At 40.2% G+C, this 16,617-nt stretch overlaps 1 protein-coding gene across 2 annotated transcripts in view; it reads left to right on the top strand.

The window, feature by feature from the left end:
* The window catches only part of LOC124119223 (protein mono-ADP-ribosyltransferase PARP14-like), a 183,508-nt gene that overhangs the window by 23,119 nt on the left and 143,772 nt on the right, over nt 1–16,617 (top strand). Inside the window, exon 2 of one of the 2 annotated variants that reach the window (XM_048387073.1) lies at nt 15,516–15,617. The exons of the other annotated variant lie outside the window; for it this stretch is intronic. Coding sequence (XP_048243030.1) covers nt 15,593–15,617 — 25 coding nt within the window. The 5' untranslated portion in view covers nt 15,516–15,592. The remainder of the gene's footprint in view (nt 1–15,515; nt 15,618–16,617) is intronic. 2 annotated transcript variants of the gene reach the window in all.

Below are 16,617 nucleotides of genomic sequence, written 5' to 3'. Positions count from 1 at the left end.
ACACCAATTCTCTCCTCCCATAGCTTACACTTCCTTGCTCTGCACATAACATTACATTGCGGGGAACAATTGATGCTCTGCAGCAATCTTTACTTGTTTTACTTGGTGCATAGTGTCTGCAGTGGGGACACATTTTCTCAGAAGCTACTGAGGTTCCCTTATTATAACGTCGCGGCCATTGGCTGTGTATTGAGTCAAGAAATAGAGCATGTCGTGCACACAGTCAGTGTCGTCCTAAGTCCTGTCCTAAACAGTAACTGTGCTCCTGTCCTAGCAGATCTGTTTGTCTTTGCATACGAATCGGATTGTTTGACGTGGCCAATCGGAAAGTGCACGTTGCCGAAAGTCATAAATATACACTTAAAAAAAAGAAACTATATATGCATAAATTTGAAGACACCGGATCCGATCATTTTTATATGGTAGAAATTGAATTTTATTTCTTAAGTAATCATAAAATTTCATTTAATTTTCGAGTAAACATTGTAGATTTCCCGAAACGAAATGTTGTGACGTCGCGACGGAGCAGTTCGCCCAAACGCAGCTGCAATGCCATAAACGTGCAGCATGCAAGTATCAGAACTGCTGTGACAATTCCCCTTATCAGCAAGTTTCAAGAGGCCAGGACAATGACTACTGACACACACATCAGAAAATCGGAAAAAGATTAAGTTCAGTGATAGATTCCTCACTAGATTCGACTGTCTAACATATGTCATTCTCAAGGGGTGTCCTTGCAAGTTGATTGCTTTGATATAGAACTACCATCTTCGCGTTCCTGTCTTCAAGATAATGAACATGTTCTTGAAAAGTCTTCAAGCAGTTGAAGATCAATCATGACAGGTTTCCACACTGACACAAATCAACATGCTGAGCAATTTCAGTACTTGATTTTTACAATGCAGTCTTTTTGTCACTTGATAGTCATTGAACATATCCGAAATCTCTGCAGCTCCTCTTACAGTTTCATGAAAAATTGTTTGGCGTTAAACAACAAACAAACATACCAACAAACAAACATAGACCTTGACTCCAGCAACGTCCAAAATAGATCCATGAAGCATATGAAGTTTCGTACGTTTAACACGAAGGCTTTTCCGAACGCCTCTGTAAATAATGGGAAGTCAACCAAAGCATCTGAAGGGAGCTGCAATAAATATGCTCTGCATAAATACAACAATGCAAAAGTGATTTTTGATGAATATTTTACGTATCATATAAATTATCAAGAGGTGGTAATTGATTGTTCAAATCTGGCACACTTCATTGTCATTGACCTAGGTTCCATATGGCACACATGGGACTTTAGATTTTTAAGGTTAACGTCATCTGTTAAAAATATCTTGTATGGCCACCATTTGGGCCTCAAACTGACTGGCATCGTCGTCCCATGATAGCAATCAGATGCTGTCTTGTTGCCTGGAATATGTTCACTCACTCTGCCTCTAGTGCTTGTGCCAGCTGTCGGAGGTTCTGTGGTTGTTGCTGACGTCAACGCAGTTGTTGATCCAGTGCACCCCATAAATGTTCGATTGGGTTTTTTAATGTGGAGATCTGGAGGGCCATGGCAAGACCTGGATGTTGTGATTCCCGAAAAAAGCCTGTGGTCAGTCTTGTCGTGTGAGGTCGGGTGTTGTCTTGCTAAAAAATGGCATTGATATGATACATAATGGGAAGGACCGAAGAAGGCTGAAGAATCTCATCCTGCCCACATAATTATTACCCTACCATCTCCACTTCCTCTATGTAGCTTCGTGCATTACATTCAGTGCGACGCCTGTAAACACGACGTCTACCGCACGGCGAAGCATAAAACGTGACTCATCACTAAGCCAAACTTGTCTCCATCCCAGTTGTGCAAAAAAAGCAAAAAAAGTGTAGGATACGGAAACCTTCCGGTTACCTTCCAAATTTGGATTCGGCCCGGATACCTTTCAGAAAACTTCCAAAACAAATGTCAAAATTTGGGGGGTGCATTTTGTTCACTTAAGTGTGAAACACATAAAAAGATTATCTGGAAAATACCAAGAAATTTGAAGGTATCTGGAAGGTTTCCGGAAGGAAACCGGATGCAAATTTTCTTCATGTCTTGTTTCTGGTTATTAATGTTAGACTGTGCATATTAGATAGCTGTTTTAACATTCTGTGTTATTTTAGTTGTAAATATCCTCCTACAACAGATCTGTGGGCATGCATTGTTCACAAGTTCGATTTGCGACATGGGTACAAATGTGTGAAGTTTATTGCTTAACCCACCGTGATATTGTTGCAATATCGCTAAAAGTGGCATAACACCATTCTCACTTAGAAAAAATGGAAAGTCATTGGCTATGTGCTTTGGCATTTGGCCCTGGTGAGATTAAAAGATAAGTTTGGAACGGTATCGGTACTTGTTATATCTGGACAGTGTAGTTTCATGGGAGTATGAAACAAAATACAATTGTCCCAAATTGGTGCATAAGACTAATGGCATCCATAGAAAAACCGTAAAATAAGTCCAGAAAAAATATCAATGTCATTTGTCTACTAACGTGGAACTACAACTTTTGTTTAGTGAGCTGTATTTATAGTAGGAAAACATTCAGGGCATTAGTATATTTTATTTTTGTTCAGCACCTATGTTATGGCTGATCAGTATTATATTCTTCATGCTTATGAAGCAAAACAAATAATGTTTTTGGAACAAGATCATATTTATTGATTATATGATATTTCATTGGTACATATCACAAATTGAAATTTGATCAAGCAAGAAGAGGAACTAGCATAAAGTAACCAGTGGTGTTTGCAAGAACTTTCAGAACAGACGCTTCAATGCCATTTTCTAAATAAACAAATTCGTCAAATCTCAGAAGAAATTTATGGAAGAAGAATATCTAAAGTCAATTATGTTTCTGCAGTAAACCACAAAAGTCATTCAGATTTGTATAGTCACCGTCAGTGTACACAACCTGGACATAGTCACAGTGCTCTTTCATAAATTCATTCAGGCTTGATTAGTGTCATAACATTGCAAGATTGTTTGACCACCATTGCAGTTCTTCTCGTCCTCGTTCCATAACCGCGGAAGTCTACCAGTCTACCGAGTCACATGCATCTGCAGTTACCTGCAGTGAAGCTGAGGAAGGATTATCGCTCTCATGGAGGCTGGCGAGTTGGCGAATAGACACCAGATCTTTCCTGAGACGGCTGTAGCATGTTGAGATAATGTTTGTCACTTTGTCTTCTGGTAAACTCAAGCTGAGAGTTTGCTGTGTTGGGCGTCGCACTGATTTTATCCAGTTTATGACAAAGCCCAGGTTCATCAGCAAGTACAGAATGGAATCTCTGTGACGAATTAACAAATCTGTCAATTCCACCAAGCATAGAATCCCGTCCAGGTAGATTACCAACCTTATCCCCACCCGTCTAAGGAGAAGGCGACTGGCTGCAGCAGCTTGGTGAAAGCTCAAGGAGCTAGGGCCAGTCCGAACAGAAGGCTTACGAACTGGAAGAGAGAGATCCTCACTCTGAAGCGTACTAAGCTCTTGAGATCTGCAGCAGTTGGCGCTGTAAAGGTCCAACTTGCACATAAAGTCGTTTCGTTTTATCAGGTCCTTCAGGAGGTGAATACCTACCATCTTGAAGTGCTGATAAGGTATGTATACATTCAGTGGTTTCAGATTGATAACTGGTCTGTAGCCATCATCCCTCTTTGGAATGATGAACATGGAACTTACAAATTTTCTGGGAAGTCATGTCTAGGACCTTCTCTGCAACACTTTTGTCAAACATGGTAGGAACCTCCCTGTCCAATGCCAATGCTCTTTTACAGAAAGTTTGATATTTTGGGATAGTGTGTTCTGAAATGGAGTCGAAATCAAAGGGCCCAGCAGAAAAGGGACTTGAAAGTAAACTTGGGGTGCTTTGCTCCGAAGCCAAAAGAACTTTTCTCTGCCTCAAAAGTTTGGCTTTAGTTTTGCGCTTGGCCTCCTTCAAAAGGGTGTCAAAGAAGAATTGTTCTGCACCAAATCAGTGACTGATCAGGACTCGGAATGCTGTTTTTTCTTTTTACATTTATGACGCAAAATAAGCAACTGTATAAAACAAAAAAAACCACATTTAATGATTGACATCAAATAGATATCACACTTAATTGATTCATATCACAAATTGAAATTTGATAACACAAGGGACAGTGTAACATAAAGTTACAGGAAGAGTTTGCAAGAATTTGCAGAAACACGCTTTTCACTGCCATTTCCTCAAAGCTCCTAATATCTTAACATTTAATGTACTTACAGTCTGAAAACATTACTTTGTTGCTTTAGAGTGCTGTTTCACCTTTTGCAGTTACTTTGTTGCTACTGGCAAGTCTACTAATAGACGAGACTTCTCCACAATGCTCCCACATTAAGCTGACACGCCGTGATATAACTGGAATATTGTTAAAAGCGGAGTTACACCCAACTCACTCAAGCAAATGGCCCTGTACAACAGTTTTCTCATCTGCCAGTGCGTCTAGAGATGACGTGGGACAGCTAGATGGATCAGATGCATTATGGGTACCCTCTGATGATGCCGCTTTATGGCCCTCACTCTTATCTTCTCAGAGGTGCTGAGGTGCCCTCCCTTCATATAGCACTCAGCAACAACAGTCATATTCTTTTTCAAAAACAGGCTATATGAAATATCAAGCAGGTCAGCTCAAGCCAGTCTTTGTTTTAGGCATCATAAAAGCAGACGAGTCGGCACATTAACTATCAGGACTTTAAGAACATGAAGACTTGACATGTGAAGATCGGGGGTAGAATAGGTTTTCAGCAACCCATGCTTGCCCTAGAAGTCGCCTATGGTTGTCGTAAAAGGTGACTAACGGGATCGCGTGGTCAGCCTCGCTGACTTGGTGGATGTACGGACATCGATCCTAATTGCCTGGCTCGATGCTCATGATGTCTGGTCCAGACTCGATTATTTACAGACCGGCATATACCGTCATAAAGCTGGAATATTTCTGAGTGTGGTGTTATACAACAAACCAACCAACCAACATGAAGACGTACAACTGAGTTTATTAAGGACCCTTCACTGAACCGTCTGACCTCTGTCAATTTAAGAAACATTTTTGCACCTGAAAGTATACATGTGTGAGATTAGCGGCAAACACTATTATAGCGATAGCCAGCGTTACCTCCCGTCTAGCGCACATGGCTTACCGTCTTGAAGCCCACACTCGTGTACGATACTTACCCAAAGTAAATTTAGTTCATTCTTTATTCACCTATTCATTAGAGTTGGCACAGCGTGTTAGTATTCGTATCACCAATCTCAAACCCATTAACGTACGATCAGGTTGACCTAGCAGCCTCATTGGAAGGCCTGAACATGATTATCCATTCCCACTTTAAGCACTGTTGCCAGAGTTTTGTAGAAGCTATGGCTGAGGAGACGCAAGTTGGCGATCTGCTTTTCGTCACGCAATTTTGGTACAGACTACTCATCAGTCCAAACATGAAGCAGGCACATCCAACAGCGAGGGAGGCACTGCATGTGTGGCTCATCTACAGAGGGTATTGATGAGCAGTTGGTTATTCTTGAAGGGGGCACAGTCGGTAGTGAAGGCACGGCGTAATTCTACGGGAGTGTGTTATAACTCTAATTTTGATTAGTCTCCAGCCTTCTGTCAAAGGTAATGAATCTTATGGAGGTTACAGTTTAGTGTATACCATTGGTACATCATATCTATAGACCGGCAGCCCAGAGCACTTTGGTAAAACGAACAAGGTACCAATATCCGAACACAGGAACATTTACTGTGTAACCCAACATATTCATATATGGATGTCTGCCGGGGAGCCCCTTCTGCGTATGGACCCTGCCCCCCCCCCCCCCCCAAAGAAGGGGCCATTCAAGGGCTGGATCAAACATTTGAGGTACCACATGAAAGTAAGTGTAAATGAACTGTTACATCTCACAGAGTACAGAATGGGCCACACCAGACAAATCTTCCTCTGCAAAAGGCCTGCCAGACACCCCCAAAGAGGGTCCCAAAATTTGGGCTGGGTTAAACATTGGAGGTACCACATGAAATCAACATTAAATGAACTATTTCACTCTACTAAGAATAAAAACCCCATTGCCAGACAAATCGTCTGCTGCATAAGGCCCGCCAGACACCCCCAAATGTTGACCCTTAATGCACTCAGTGGACACTCTGGTAAAATTTGACCAGCGTATACATTCAAAGTACCAGATGAAAGTAAGTTTAGATCAACAGGTACATGTTATTGAGTACAAGACGGCCCATACCTGACAAATTGTCCTCTGCATAAGGACCGCCAGACCATCCCCCCCCCCCCCCCCCCCCCCCCGAGAGGGTCCCAAAATGTGGGCTGGGTTAAACATTGGAGGTACCACACTGGGGGGTCGCGCCTTCAGATTATAACAATTGCAATACAAACAAGGGGGGCCCAAGAAACAGGTTCTCATGACCTGCAAGTATGATCATGTTAATTCTAGTTCAAGTGGGAAATCACGCCATTAAGATAATTACAATGCCAAGACAAACCAGAGTATGTCAAAGGAAGGTTTCTCACGACCTTCATGTATGATCATGTTTATTCAGTTCAGTGTTTTATGATTTGATAAATGCTTCAAGTTATATTGTGATTATAACGTCAGTAGCACTATTATTAAGATTTCATATTTGCATTCAGAGGTTGGCAGAAAAGAAAAGGCTAGGTGTGGTTTGGAAACGGCTTTTCTTTTAACAAAAGAATTCACATTTGCTTGAAAACACAGCTCTATGGTAACAATTATATGGGAATTTATACAAAATTCAGTCAATCGTGACAGATCAACAATTGCTTGTTTAGAATTTTGTGTTGTGGAAAACACCCTGAATGGATCAGGTTAATGCAACCTTTCTTGGCATTTTACCGGGGGGGGTAAGAAAAGTTTTCCCGGGAAGCTTGATGTCGATTTCTCGAGAGAAGTGACGTGCTCGTCACACACCTCAGAAAAAAAGAAGTTAAATTTATTGTGTATGGCTTTCCCTTCTTTATTGAGGGTATTCAAAAAAAGATATATATATATATATATATATATATATATATATATACACACACATATGTACACTAGGTCATCCTGGGATAGAAGTCTAAACACATTTAACCGTGGCACAGCTCATGCGCCAATATCATGACTCTCTGTCTAGTGTAAGACGTTTATTCAAACAGATAGATGACAAATCTGAGACGTAAGGCCTTGTGAACATTTAGATATATAGTGGAGGTTTCATAACAGATATTTGAGTATTGAAATCAAAACCATGTCACATTATGAACATACATTTACATTTAACAACAAGAACAAAATCATAAAACATGATGGGTAATTACATTTCACATTTGGTGGTGCGATAGTTTTGACGAGGTGAATATCAGTAACGGCCCTTCTCTTTTGAACAGAAAAATATTTTTGTATCCAACCGTGACACTCCGAGAAAAGTTGTGAAGATCAGGACGAAAATACATCAAGAATAGAACATTCATCTTTTCGTGTCACCAAACCCTGTTCATCTCTTTCCGTGACCTGACAAACTTGATATTTTCACACAGGTCTGTGCCACGATTTTGTTAGGTTTCTCGATACGATAAACTTTTCGGGACCGACCATAAATATGGAAATATTTGGCCGGAATTCAGCTTTTTAGATGATAAAACTTGCTAAATAAACGGAGATCATAGGTTTTTAAACACAATTATCATCAAAATATTTCCAAATGGTATTAGGGACTGTCATTTACCATTCTTATAGCAGGCTTTGAGGACTACCTAAGCATGTTTGGGTTTGTAGGAATCCATAGCCAAGCTATCAGGCAATAGCAGGCTTTGAGGACTTCATAGCTGATCAGATATATATTCACAAGAATCAGATTCATGCCTTTTTTTTATTACATTTCAACGATAGGCCTAATCTATGATATCAATACTAGTATTCAGAGATCTGATTTTATAAATACGTGATTTTAATCACAATAAAATCCTTCCATCTTTAAGAACAAAACATAAATTTGACCATCTGTTGACTCTCAGAGCTGATGTCCAATTTTTTATTATGCACACTGGGATTACAGAGGGTCAACTGTGTGGGGTGGGGTGAGGGTCTGTCTAGCGGGCCTTATGCAGAAGAGGATTTGTCAGGCAATGGGTATTTTGTAATAAGTAGAGTGTAATAGTTCATTTTATGTTGGTTCCATGTGATACCTCCAATGTTTAAGCCTTATGCAGAGGAAGATTTATCTGGTGTGGCCCATTCTGTAAGCTGTGATATGAACCTGTTCATTCAAACGTACCTTAATATGGTACAATCTATATATATTCCAGACCAATTTTACCCGTGTATACCTGAAGGGTCAACTTTTTGTGGGTGTCTGGCGGGCCTTATGCAGAATATGATTTGTCTGGCAATGGGTATTGTGCAATAAGTAGAGTGCAATTGTTCATTTTATGTTGGTTTCATGTGGTACCTCCAATGTTTAACCCAGCCCAAATTTTGGGACTCTCTCTGGGGGGTCTGGCGGACCTTATGCAGAGGACAATTTGTCAGGTATGGGCCGTGTTGTACTCAGTAACATGTACCTGTTGATCTAAACTTACTGTCATCTGGTACTTTGAATGTATACTCTGGTCAAATTTTACCAGAGTGTCCACTGAGTGCATTAAGGGTCAACATTTGGGGGTGTCTGGCGGGCCTTATGCAGCAGACGATTTGTCTGGCAATGGGGTTTTTATTCTTAGTAGAGTGAAATAGTTCATTTTATGTTGATTTCATGAGGTACCTCCAATGGTTAACCCAGCCCAAATTTTGGGACCCTCTTTGGGGGTGTCTGGCAGGCATTTTGCAGAGGAAGATTTGTCTGGTGTGGCCCATTCTGTACTCTGTGAGATGTAACAGTTCATTTACACTTACTTTGATGTGGTACCTCCAATGTTTGATCCAGCCCTTGAATGGCCCCTTCTTTTGGGGGGCCAGGGGCCACACGCAGCAGGGGCTCCCCGGCAGACATCTATATATGAATATGTTGGGTTACACAGTAAATGTTCCTGTGTTCGGATATTGGTACCTTGTTCGTTTGACCAAAGTGCTCTGGGCTGCCGCTCTACTACTTGCAGCTAGAAGATCTAGACGATCAAAGAAGGTTTGCACTACTCCAGATATCAACTGTGTTGCTTTTTTGTGTTTTCACAATGAGGATCAGAACGACCATATTTAACTTGGGTGTAGTTTTACAACATTTAACCACCTATCCCAATGCAGTTTCTTGCGCAGAAAACTGGCTTTGTCAACTGACTGCATTAGACACAGCTGCACTCTTGGATGAACTGTATGTGGTACATTTTACATCTGTGCTGGCTTAAGAATTCCATCACAACCATCTCACAGTCATATAGACACGCAGGACTGGATCCACCTCAGGCTTTAAATCAACATGAGATTACAATGCTGGCATTATCTTTTCATGTTCCATTGTAGACGTGAGGGACAGATGGTTTTGGTAGACAGGTAGTATATATGCGAATTACTCTCTGCAGCATTTGGTGAAAGGGGACGTGGAATGGATTCACCAGTTTGGACCACTGGTGTTGCACACAGAAAGAGCTTGCAGATAACCAGATATTTTGTCGTTGGCACATGGTGTCATAGACAACACTTCGGAGAGATTGTTGGGCTCATGTGATTTGCTATGGGACCCCGACAACTTCAAAGTCACTTGACAATGGAGTATATCTTTGCACGTTAGCGTAAGGATATGACAGGTGATACGGGAAGATTGAAGAGTGGCACTTGAGAAGCATTAAGTCCAGTCCATGACATAAGTTCGTTCCAGGTTACCAACAGATCAACACCATAAACAGATCAGATGTTTCTGCCAAGTTTGGGATGTTTTCATATGTTTGTATCAGGATATATATTAGAATATTTATTATATTAATATTCAGATACAACAGGGGCGGTCGGGTAGCCAAGTGGTTAAAGCGTTCGCTCGTCACGCCGAAGACCCGGGTTCGATTCCCGACATGGGTACATTGTGTGAAGCCCATTTCTGGTGTCCCCCGCTGCGATATTGTTGGAATATTGCTAAAAGCGATGTAAAACCATACTTACTCACTCACTCGCTCAGATACAACAACTCTGAGGTATCAAGATCTTCAGAAGCTCTCAGATGAGGAAATCAGGGGAGTAAACTCTTATCAGAGACCATGTTCGAGAACGTCCACTGGCATAGACACGTTTTGGGTTCTGTGGTATTGGATAGAAGAGAGGGAATTTATCAGGATAAGAACATTAACGTAATAAGTATTCTAATTTATCTAATTTTGTAAATATGCATACTGAATATATCTCACGATGAATCAAACTGAACTTTCTGCTGACGTATGCTGTATGCATTGAGCTAATCACTCTCCCCCCGTCTGGACCCGGGGTGGAATCTGTCCTCAGCACCCTATTGCATGTAGTAAGAGGCGACAAAATTGGACAGCATGTTCGCTGTTGGTTGCGCCCCTGTGTTGGTGGAGGACTGGATTCTTGTGGTTGAGGGCACTGAAACCAGGGACAGTGTTCCTTTTACCCAACACACCGCTTCCATTTTGAATATAACCTTATATTCCACATAGTAATTTTGGAAAACATCACATTAAGATTACATTATAAAACTGCCTAGAGTCCTATACCAGAAAGCGGTGGCTCATGGGCCAATCTGGCATTACTGACCTCCGGGTTCTATTTGTCATCAGATAACTGTCTAGGGCGGAACCAGTCTGACTGTTACCCTGTTTGACAATAATAGCTACCTATATCCTTTTTGCTTGAGTATAACACCTTTGTAGCCCTGGTGTTTGTAGTTGGCTTCCTTGTTAACACTCCATGGCGGCTGTGCGGTGCAGGGTGTCGAAAATCCCAACACTCGGTAGACACTATTTTATGGACAAGAACATCTTTTATACTGTAAAAAGCAATGTTCAGGGTAGATCCTTATACAGTTGCCTTTTACCAGTCTTGCTTGAAAATGGTATAAGGACCTACACAGAAAGCTAGCTTTTTTACAGTATTAAAGAAGTTGTTATCCATCGTGTCTACCTTGCCATTCGTCAACTTCTAAGTTATGCCTATTAGACTCGTTTACCCCACACTCGTCTGGTTCTCGCTCAAAAGTTAATGAAGGCATATTGATTGAGATCCTGCATTATCTTCAGATCAGGATTCTGTACCCTAATACTGATTCTTGGCCACGTTTTAAGGTTGTTGAAGAAGGTGTTGATGGTGAACCCCTCAAAATCAGCCCCATTGTAGTTTCAAAATCTATTGAAGGAATATGAAGAAATGTAAAAAAGTGTTACTCGTCTCCCGTCCAGTTTGCTGCTTGGGGAATGTGCACGGAGACAACAATCTCTAAATCTGCTCCAGGCACATCATTTCGCTGATACTGAGATTGTTTTCTCAGTTCACAAAACAAGAATTCTTGTAGAGGTATTGTTCGCGACTACACAAAATGGTTTTCAGATATGTCAGAAGTGGAAATTGCTGCAATACTTAAAAATCAAGGTGTTACTGCTGTCAAAAGATTCCCTAGAAAAGATGGTGATGTGATGCATTCATAAAAAAACGACATCTACCCGTTTTCGTTATCACTCACAAAGCTCCCTTCTTCTATCAAAGCCGGATATTTCAACATCGGAGTATATTATATGATTACATCCCCAATCCACTCTGATGTTTTAAATGTCAACAGTTCAGACATGGAGCAAAATCCTGTTGCAACACACAAGTTTGTTCCCGCTGCAGTAAAAACCATGATGGCACTGAGTTTAAAGATACCATCAAATATGCAAAATGTAGCGGTGAACACATGTCCTTTTCAAAATCTTGCCTCTCTTTTGTCAGACAAATTAAAATTCAAGTATAGTAATGACATCTCATTTGCAAAGAAATTACTAGAGAAGGCCCTTAAACATCAACATTGACAGTCCCTCTTGGAGTTTCATAACTCTTTTGAACCTGTAGATGTGGCGGCCACTCCATCCCTGCCATTACAGCACGTTCTCCAAATGAGCAACCAAGAGTTGTACTCCCAATTTAATCCAATGGAATTGTAGAGGACAATTTCAATGATCTTCAGCTATTGAGTTTCAAGAAACTTTCCTTAAACCAACAGTTAATTTTGATATACAACAGTACGATTCTTACCATTGCTTTTCCCTACCAGGTGATTAAGCAACTGGAGGATCCTCTGTTATGGTGAGGCAGGGTGTCAATCACAGACCTGTTCCTCTCAATACCGCTATTCAGGCTGTTGGAGTATGTGTAACATTCAATGTTGTTTTTACTTTGTGTTTTTTGTAAGTACCACCATCATACTCTCTCCGACAGTCTGATCTTCAGGCACTGTTTGACCAATTCCCTAAGCCCTGTGTTATCATGGGAGATTTGAATAGCCATAACCCACTTTGGGGTAGTAGTGACACCAATACTAAAGGCAAATTACTTGAGGATTTTTTTTTTAAAATAACGATTTGAGCATTTTTAATGATGGTTCTCGCAGATATCTCTATCTTGCAACTGGCACTTACACTTGTCAGTTGTAGATTCTAATTTACTCAATGAATTTGAATGGTCAGTCTATGATGGCCTCATCTACTACCTTGATAGGAGTACCATCTAAAAATAAATATGGATCCTTATGTGGTTTATATTTACGAGTAAAGTGAATACAGTTAGTTTTGGATTTAGAAAATTTGAAGCCGTTTTCGTTGGCCCATTTTGAATTTTGTTAAGACAGAGCTGAAATGTTGAAATCGTCCACAAAAAGTGAACCATCAATGCTATTGTTTAATACTTTAATGAGACTTTTAATTCTTATGCTGAAAAGTGTGACTGATAGCATGCTGCCTTGAGGGATGCCCTGATCGAAATGAGTGAGTGAGTGAGTGAGTGAGTTGGGTTTTACGCCGCTTTTAACAGTATTCCAGTTATATCACGGCTTGTCAGCTTAATGTGGGAGGAAAGCCAGAAGTGATGCAGGTCTCAGACGTTTACCACTTCGGAGAAACCCACGAGCACGGGTATGGTGCTGACAAACCTAGAAACATAATCGGGGTGAACCGGGATTCGAACCCACAATCATAGGTTTCTGGCGTGTCCAGGGGACGCAACTCTGCACAGCGAATCGCGGTGCCTTAGACGACTGGGCCACCCGTGCCCCCCCGATCGAAATGATCAGTCAGGGTAGAGCCCACTCATTCTTGAAATTGTCTGTTGTTTAAAAATGGAAATTGAGGTTCTGCCCCTCAATCCAAATTCATGCAAATCTTTTAAAATACCATGTTTCCGCGTTGTATCATATGCCTTCTCTAGATTGAAAAATATTAATACAGTATTTTATTTGAAATAAATGATTCTAAACGTACCATACAGTTATGATGGGGTGCAATGCCATGCAACTATCGAGTGTATTCCACTCAAATAGTAAAGTATCTCATTCTAAGTTATATGTTTTCAGTCAGTAACCTAAATCTCTTGGTTTTTTTGTTCCACAATAAAAGCAGAGTCGTTTAAATGTGATTAAAACAATCGTCAATATTTGATGACACAAGCCCAGATGAATACACAAATACAACTTCTTACAGGCACCATGATAGTAACATCACCATCAGGTACTGCAATTCAGCAGATATCACAATCAGATACCTATTTGAAACAGCCAATCTGTTATCTGTAGTAGAAGATCACAAAACCTGTTTCCAAAATGCAATTGCTACCCAAACACCATAAGCATTTCTTTATGAATAACTGTGTTTGTTTGTTTGTTTGTTGTTTAACGCCGCACTCTGTAATATTCCAGCTATATGATGGCGGTCTGTAAATAATTGAGTCTGGACCAGTCAATCCAGTGATTGACGCAATTTAGGAATAACTATCAAATAGATCTAGACAGGATACCAGGTGGTCGCCAAAAGGTGGACGTATCCTACCCCACCGGTGGTTCCCATCACTAACACATACGATAATACGAATAAATATGGTAAATTAATGACATTTTTTCTCATAGATTAGGTAATAATTACTAAATCTAAGGAGCAAACAAATGTACTTATTGTATTTTGGAAGTGACAAATATGGAGGTGGGGAGGCAATCTTAGAAACAAGACTATCTATGTTATTATGTTACTCAATAATATTACATAGCTAATAGATCTCTATATTTACCTGTTCAAGTACAAATGTATTTCAATATGTAACTATTTTTAAATTATATAAATGATATACTCTATTTGTTGTATTCCTAAATAGATCTAGATTACAATCAATAATTCACTCAAGATTGGGAATGGTATAATATACGTCATGACAGTTAAGACGATTAACTGGAAATAACATGATTTTGTTTTGTTTGTGTTCCAGTTATATGGGGGCGGTCGGGTAGCAGAGTGGTTAAAGCGTTCGCTCGTCACGCTGAAGACCCGGGTTCGATTCCCGACATGGGTACAATGTGTGAAGCCTATTTCTGGTGTCCCCCGCCGTGACATTGCTGGGATATTGCTAAAAACGGCGTTAAACCACACTCACTCACTCACTCACTCAGTTATATGACGGCGGTCTGTAAATAATCGAGTCTGGACAAGACAATCCAGTGATTGATATCATGAGCATCGATCCACGCAATTGGGATTCAATGACATGCATCGACCACCTGATCCTGTTAGTCGCCTCTTACGACAAGCAGAGTCGCTTTTTACAGCAGGCATGGGTGCTACCTAGGGGTTCCTATTCTACCCCGGATCTTCACGGGTCTTATTGTGTATATTTAGGATATTAGTATACATATTCTGAAATAACATTTTGCACTTTCCTTCTTCTCTTCGATCATATCGCACAAAACACAAAACGTGCCTCTTCTTTATCGGAGGCGCCCGCTGCCCGTGGTCAGCAAATGTAGTTATCGATCCATGACCCGGCAATGCTCGCTCGCCTCAGTGGAATGTACACATGTCCTTGCTGTTGGGAATTATATCCTTTGACATTGTGTTTATTACACGTTATAAGACAATGGAATGGTCATATTTTACTATAAAAAAATACTTAATTGACCTTAATATTGATTTCTGTCTAATCTTTTTCAAACGCGGGGATCCATCCAAAAATGTGTCAACAAAATCTAATTTTAAAAAGCATTGGTAATTTTATGTCATTTTTTTATTCGTTATCTTTACCTTTGCCCTTCTGAAAACGTTTGTATTGAAGACAACAAAACATTAGCAACGGAGACTGTCAAATTCAGAAAATAACATGAAGCAGTACCATTTCTGCTAATAAAGAATGTGATCAAACTGATGCTGGCAATAGAAACGAGAAAGGTTACACGAAGACCTTATGGTGTAGGTAAAGTAACACCAATCTCAGATACTGCACTTTTTTCAGAATCCATACAGGTGTAAAGGACCAGTTAACTTTAACACTGCTTCAATTTGCAGGTTAATGTGCTATTAGAAAGACTCATTGTGCTGTCTCTCGTGCTGCCTCCTTGTACCAAGCAGGTGGTTGTGTCATCATGGCATATCTTCGACGTCTTAGAGGTAAGTGCCAAATGGATTTATTTTTCTGTGTACAATTAATTAACTTATTTTGGGGGGATTTAAAATGAAACTATTGTTCACGACTGAATAAAGCACAGTGTAGTTACCCGAAATTTCTGTATTTTGTGCATGAATAAATAAAGCTCGTTATTTAATGTAAATATTGTTGTAATCTTTTCACTGAATTTCATCACAATCATTCAAGGGTTCCGTCTGAATGCCTCGAAATAGTCTAATATGCTTTGCACAGAACTTATACCTCTCAACTTCGCTCGTCAAGCCGAAGACCCGGGTTCGATTCCCGACATGGGTACAATGTGTGAAGCCAACTTCTGGTGTCCCCCGCCGTGATATTGCTGGAATATTTCTAAAAGCGACGCAAAACCATACTCACTCACTCACTATACCTCTAAACTCAATAATCAGTAAATCAGTTTGACGGTAATGTATCCATCACATTGATAACGTCTCAAACAATCTTCGTAGAACTCTGAAGTTTTTAATATCCACTCCAAAGTCTCGGTGAGCTCTTATAGCTGCATATTATCTTTGTTTATTAGTCTCTAAGTCTTCATCCCACCATGGAGGTTGCTTCTGTGTTGTTATAACGTAACTCAAATAAAAACCCTTTTAGTGGGACATACAGAAGAATTGTACATTTCTATCAGTACCCTTATTTTGTTATTTATTTCCACTTCACTCAGAGATACAAGTTCTTCAAACTTTGTGAAAATTGATTATCATCATTTCAATCTTATTTCTCCACTGTTGTCAAAGTAAATCGATTGTTACTATCTGACACACATATTACACTATGGTTCCATCGATCATCTTGATACACCTTCCAATGACGATTAATCTGTTGAGAAAAGACAAACATGGTTTAATGTTGTGATTACAAGAATAAAATCATCAACAATACTTAGATAAAATGCAATTTACGCCACGAGATTGGGAAGCCACACCAAAACCAAGACTATCCAACCATGGTTAAAATTTC

The sequence above is a fragment of the Haliotis rufescens genome, unplaced genomic scaffold (genome assembly GCF_023055435.1).
Source record: "Haliotis rufescens isolate VD_foot unplaced genomic scaffold, xgHalRufe1.0.p SCAF_64, whole genome shotgun sequence".
NCBI classification, from domain to species: domain Eukaryota; kingdom Metazoa; phylum Mollusca; class Gastropoda; order Lepetellida; family Haliotidae; genus Haliotis; species Haliotis rufescens.
The sequence above is the reverse complement of the archived record's forward strand: the minus strand, read 5'-3'. Positions and strand labels throughout refer to the sequence as shown.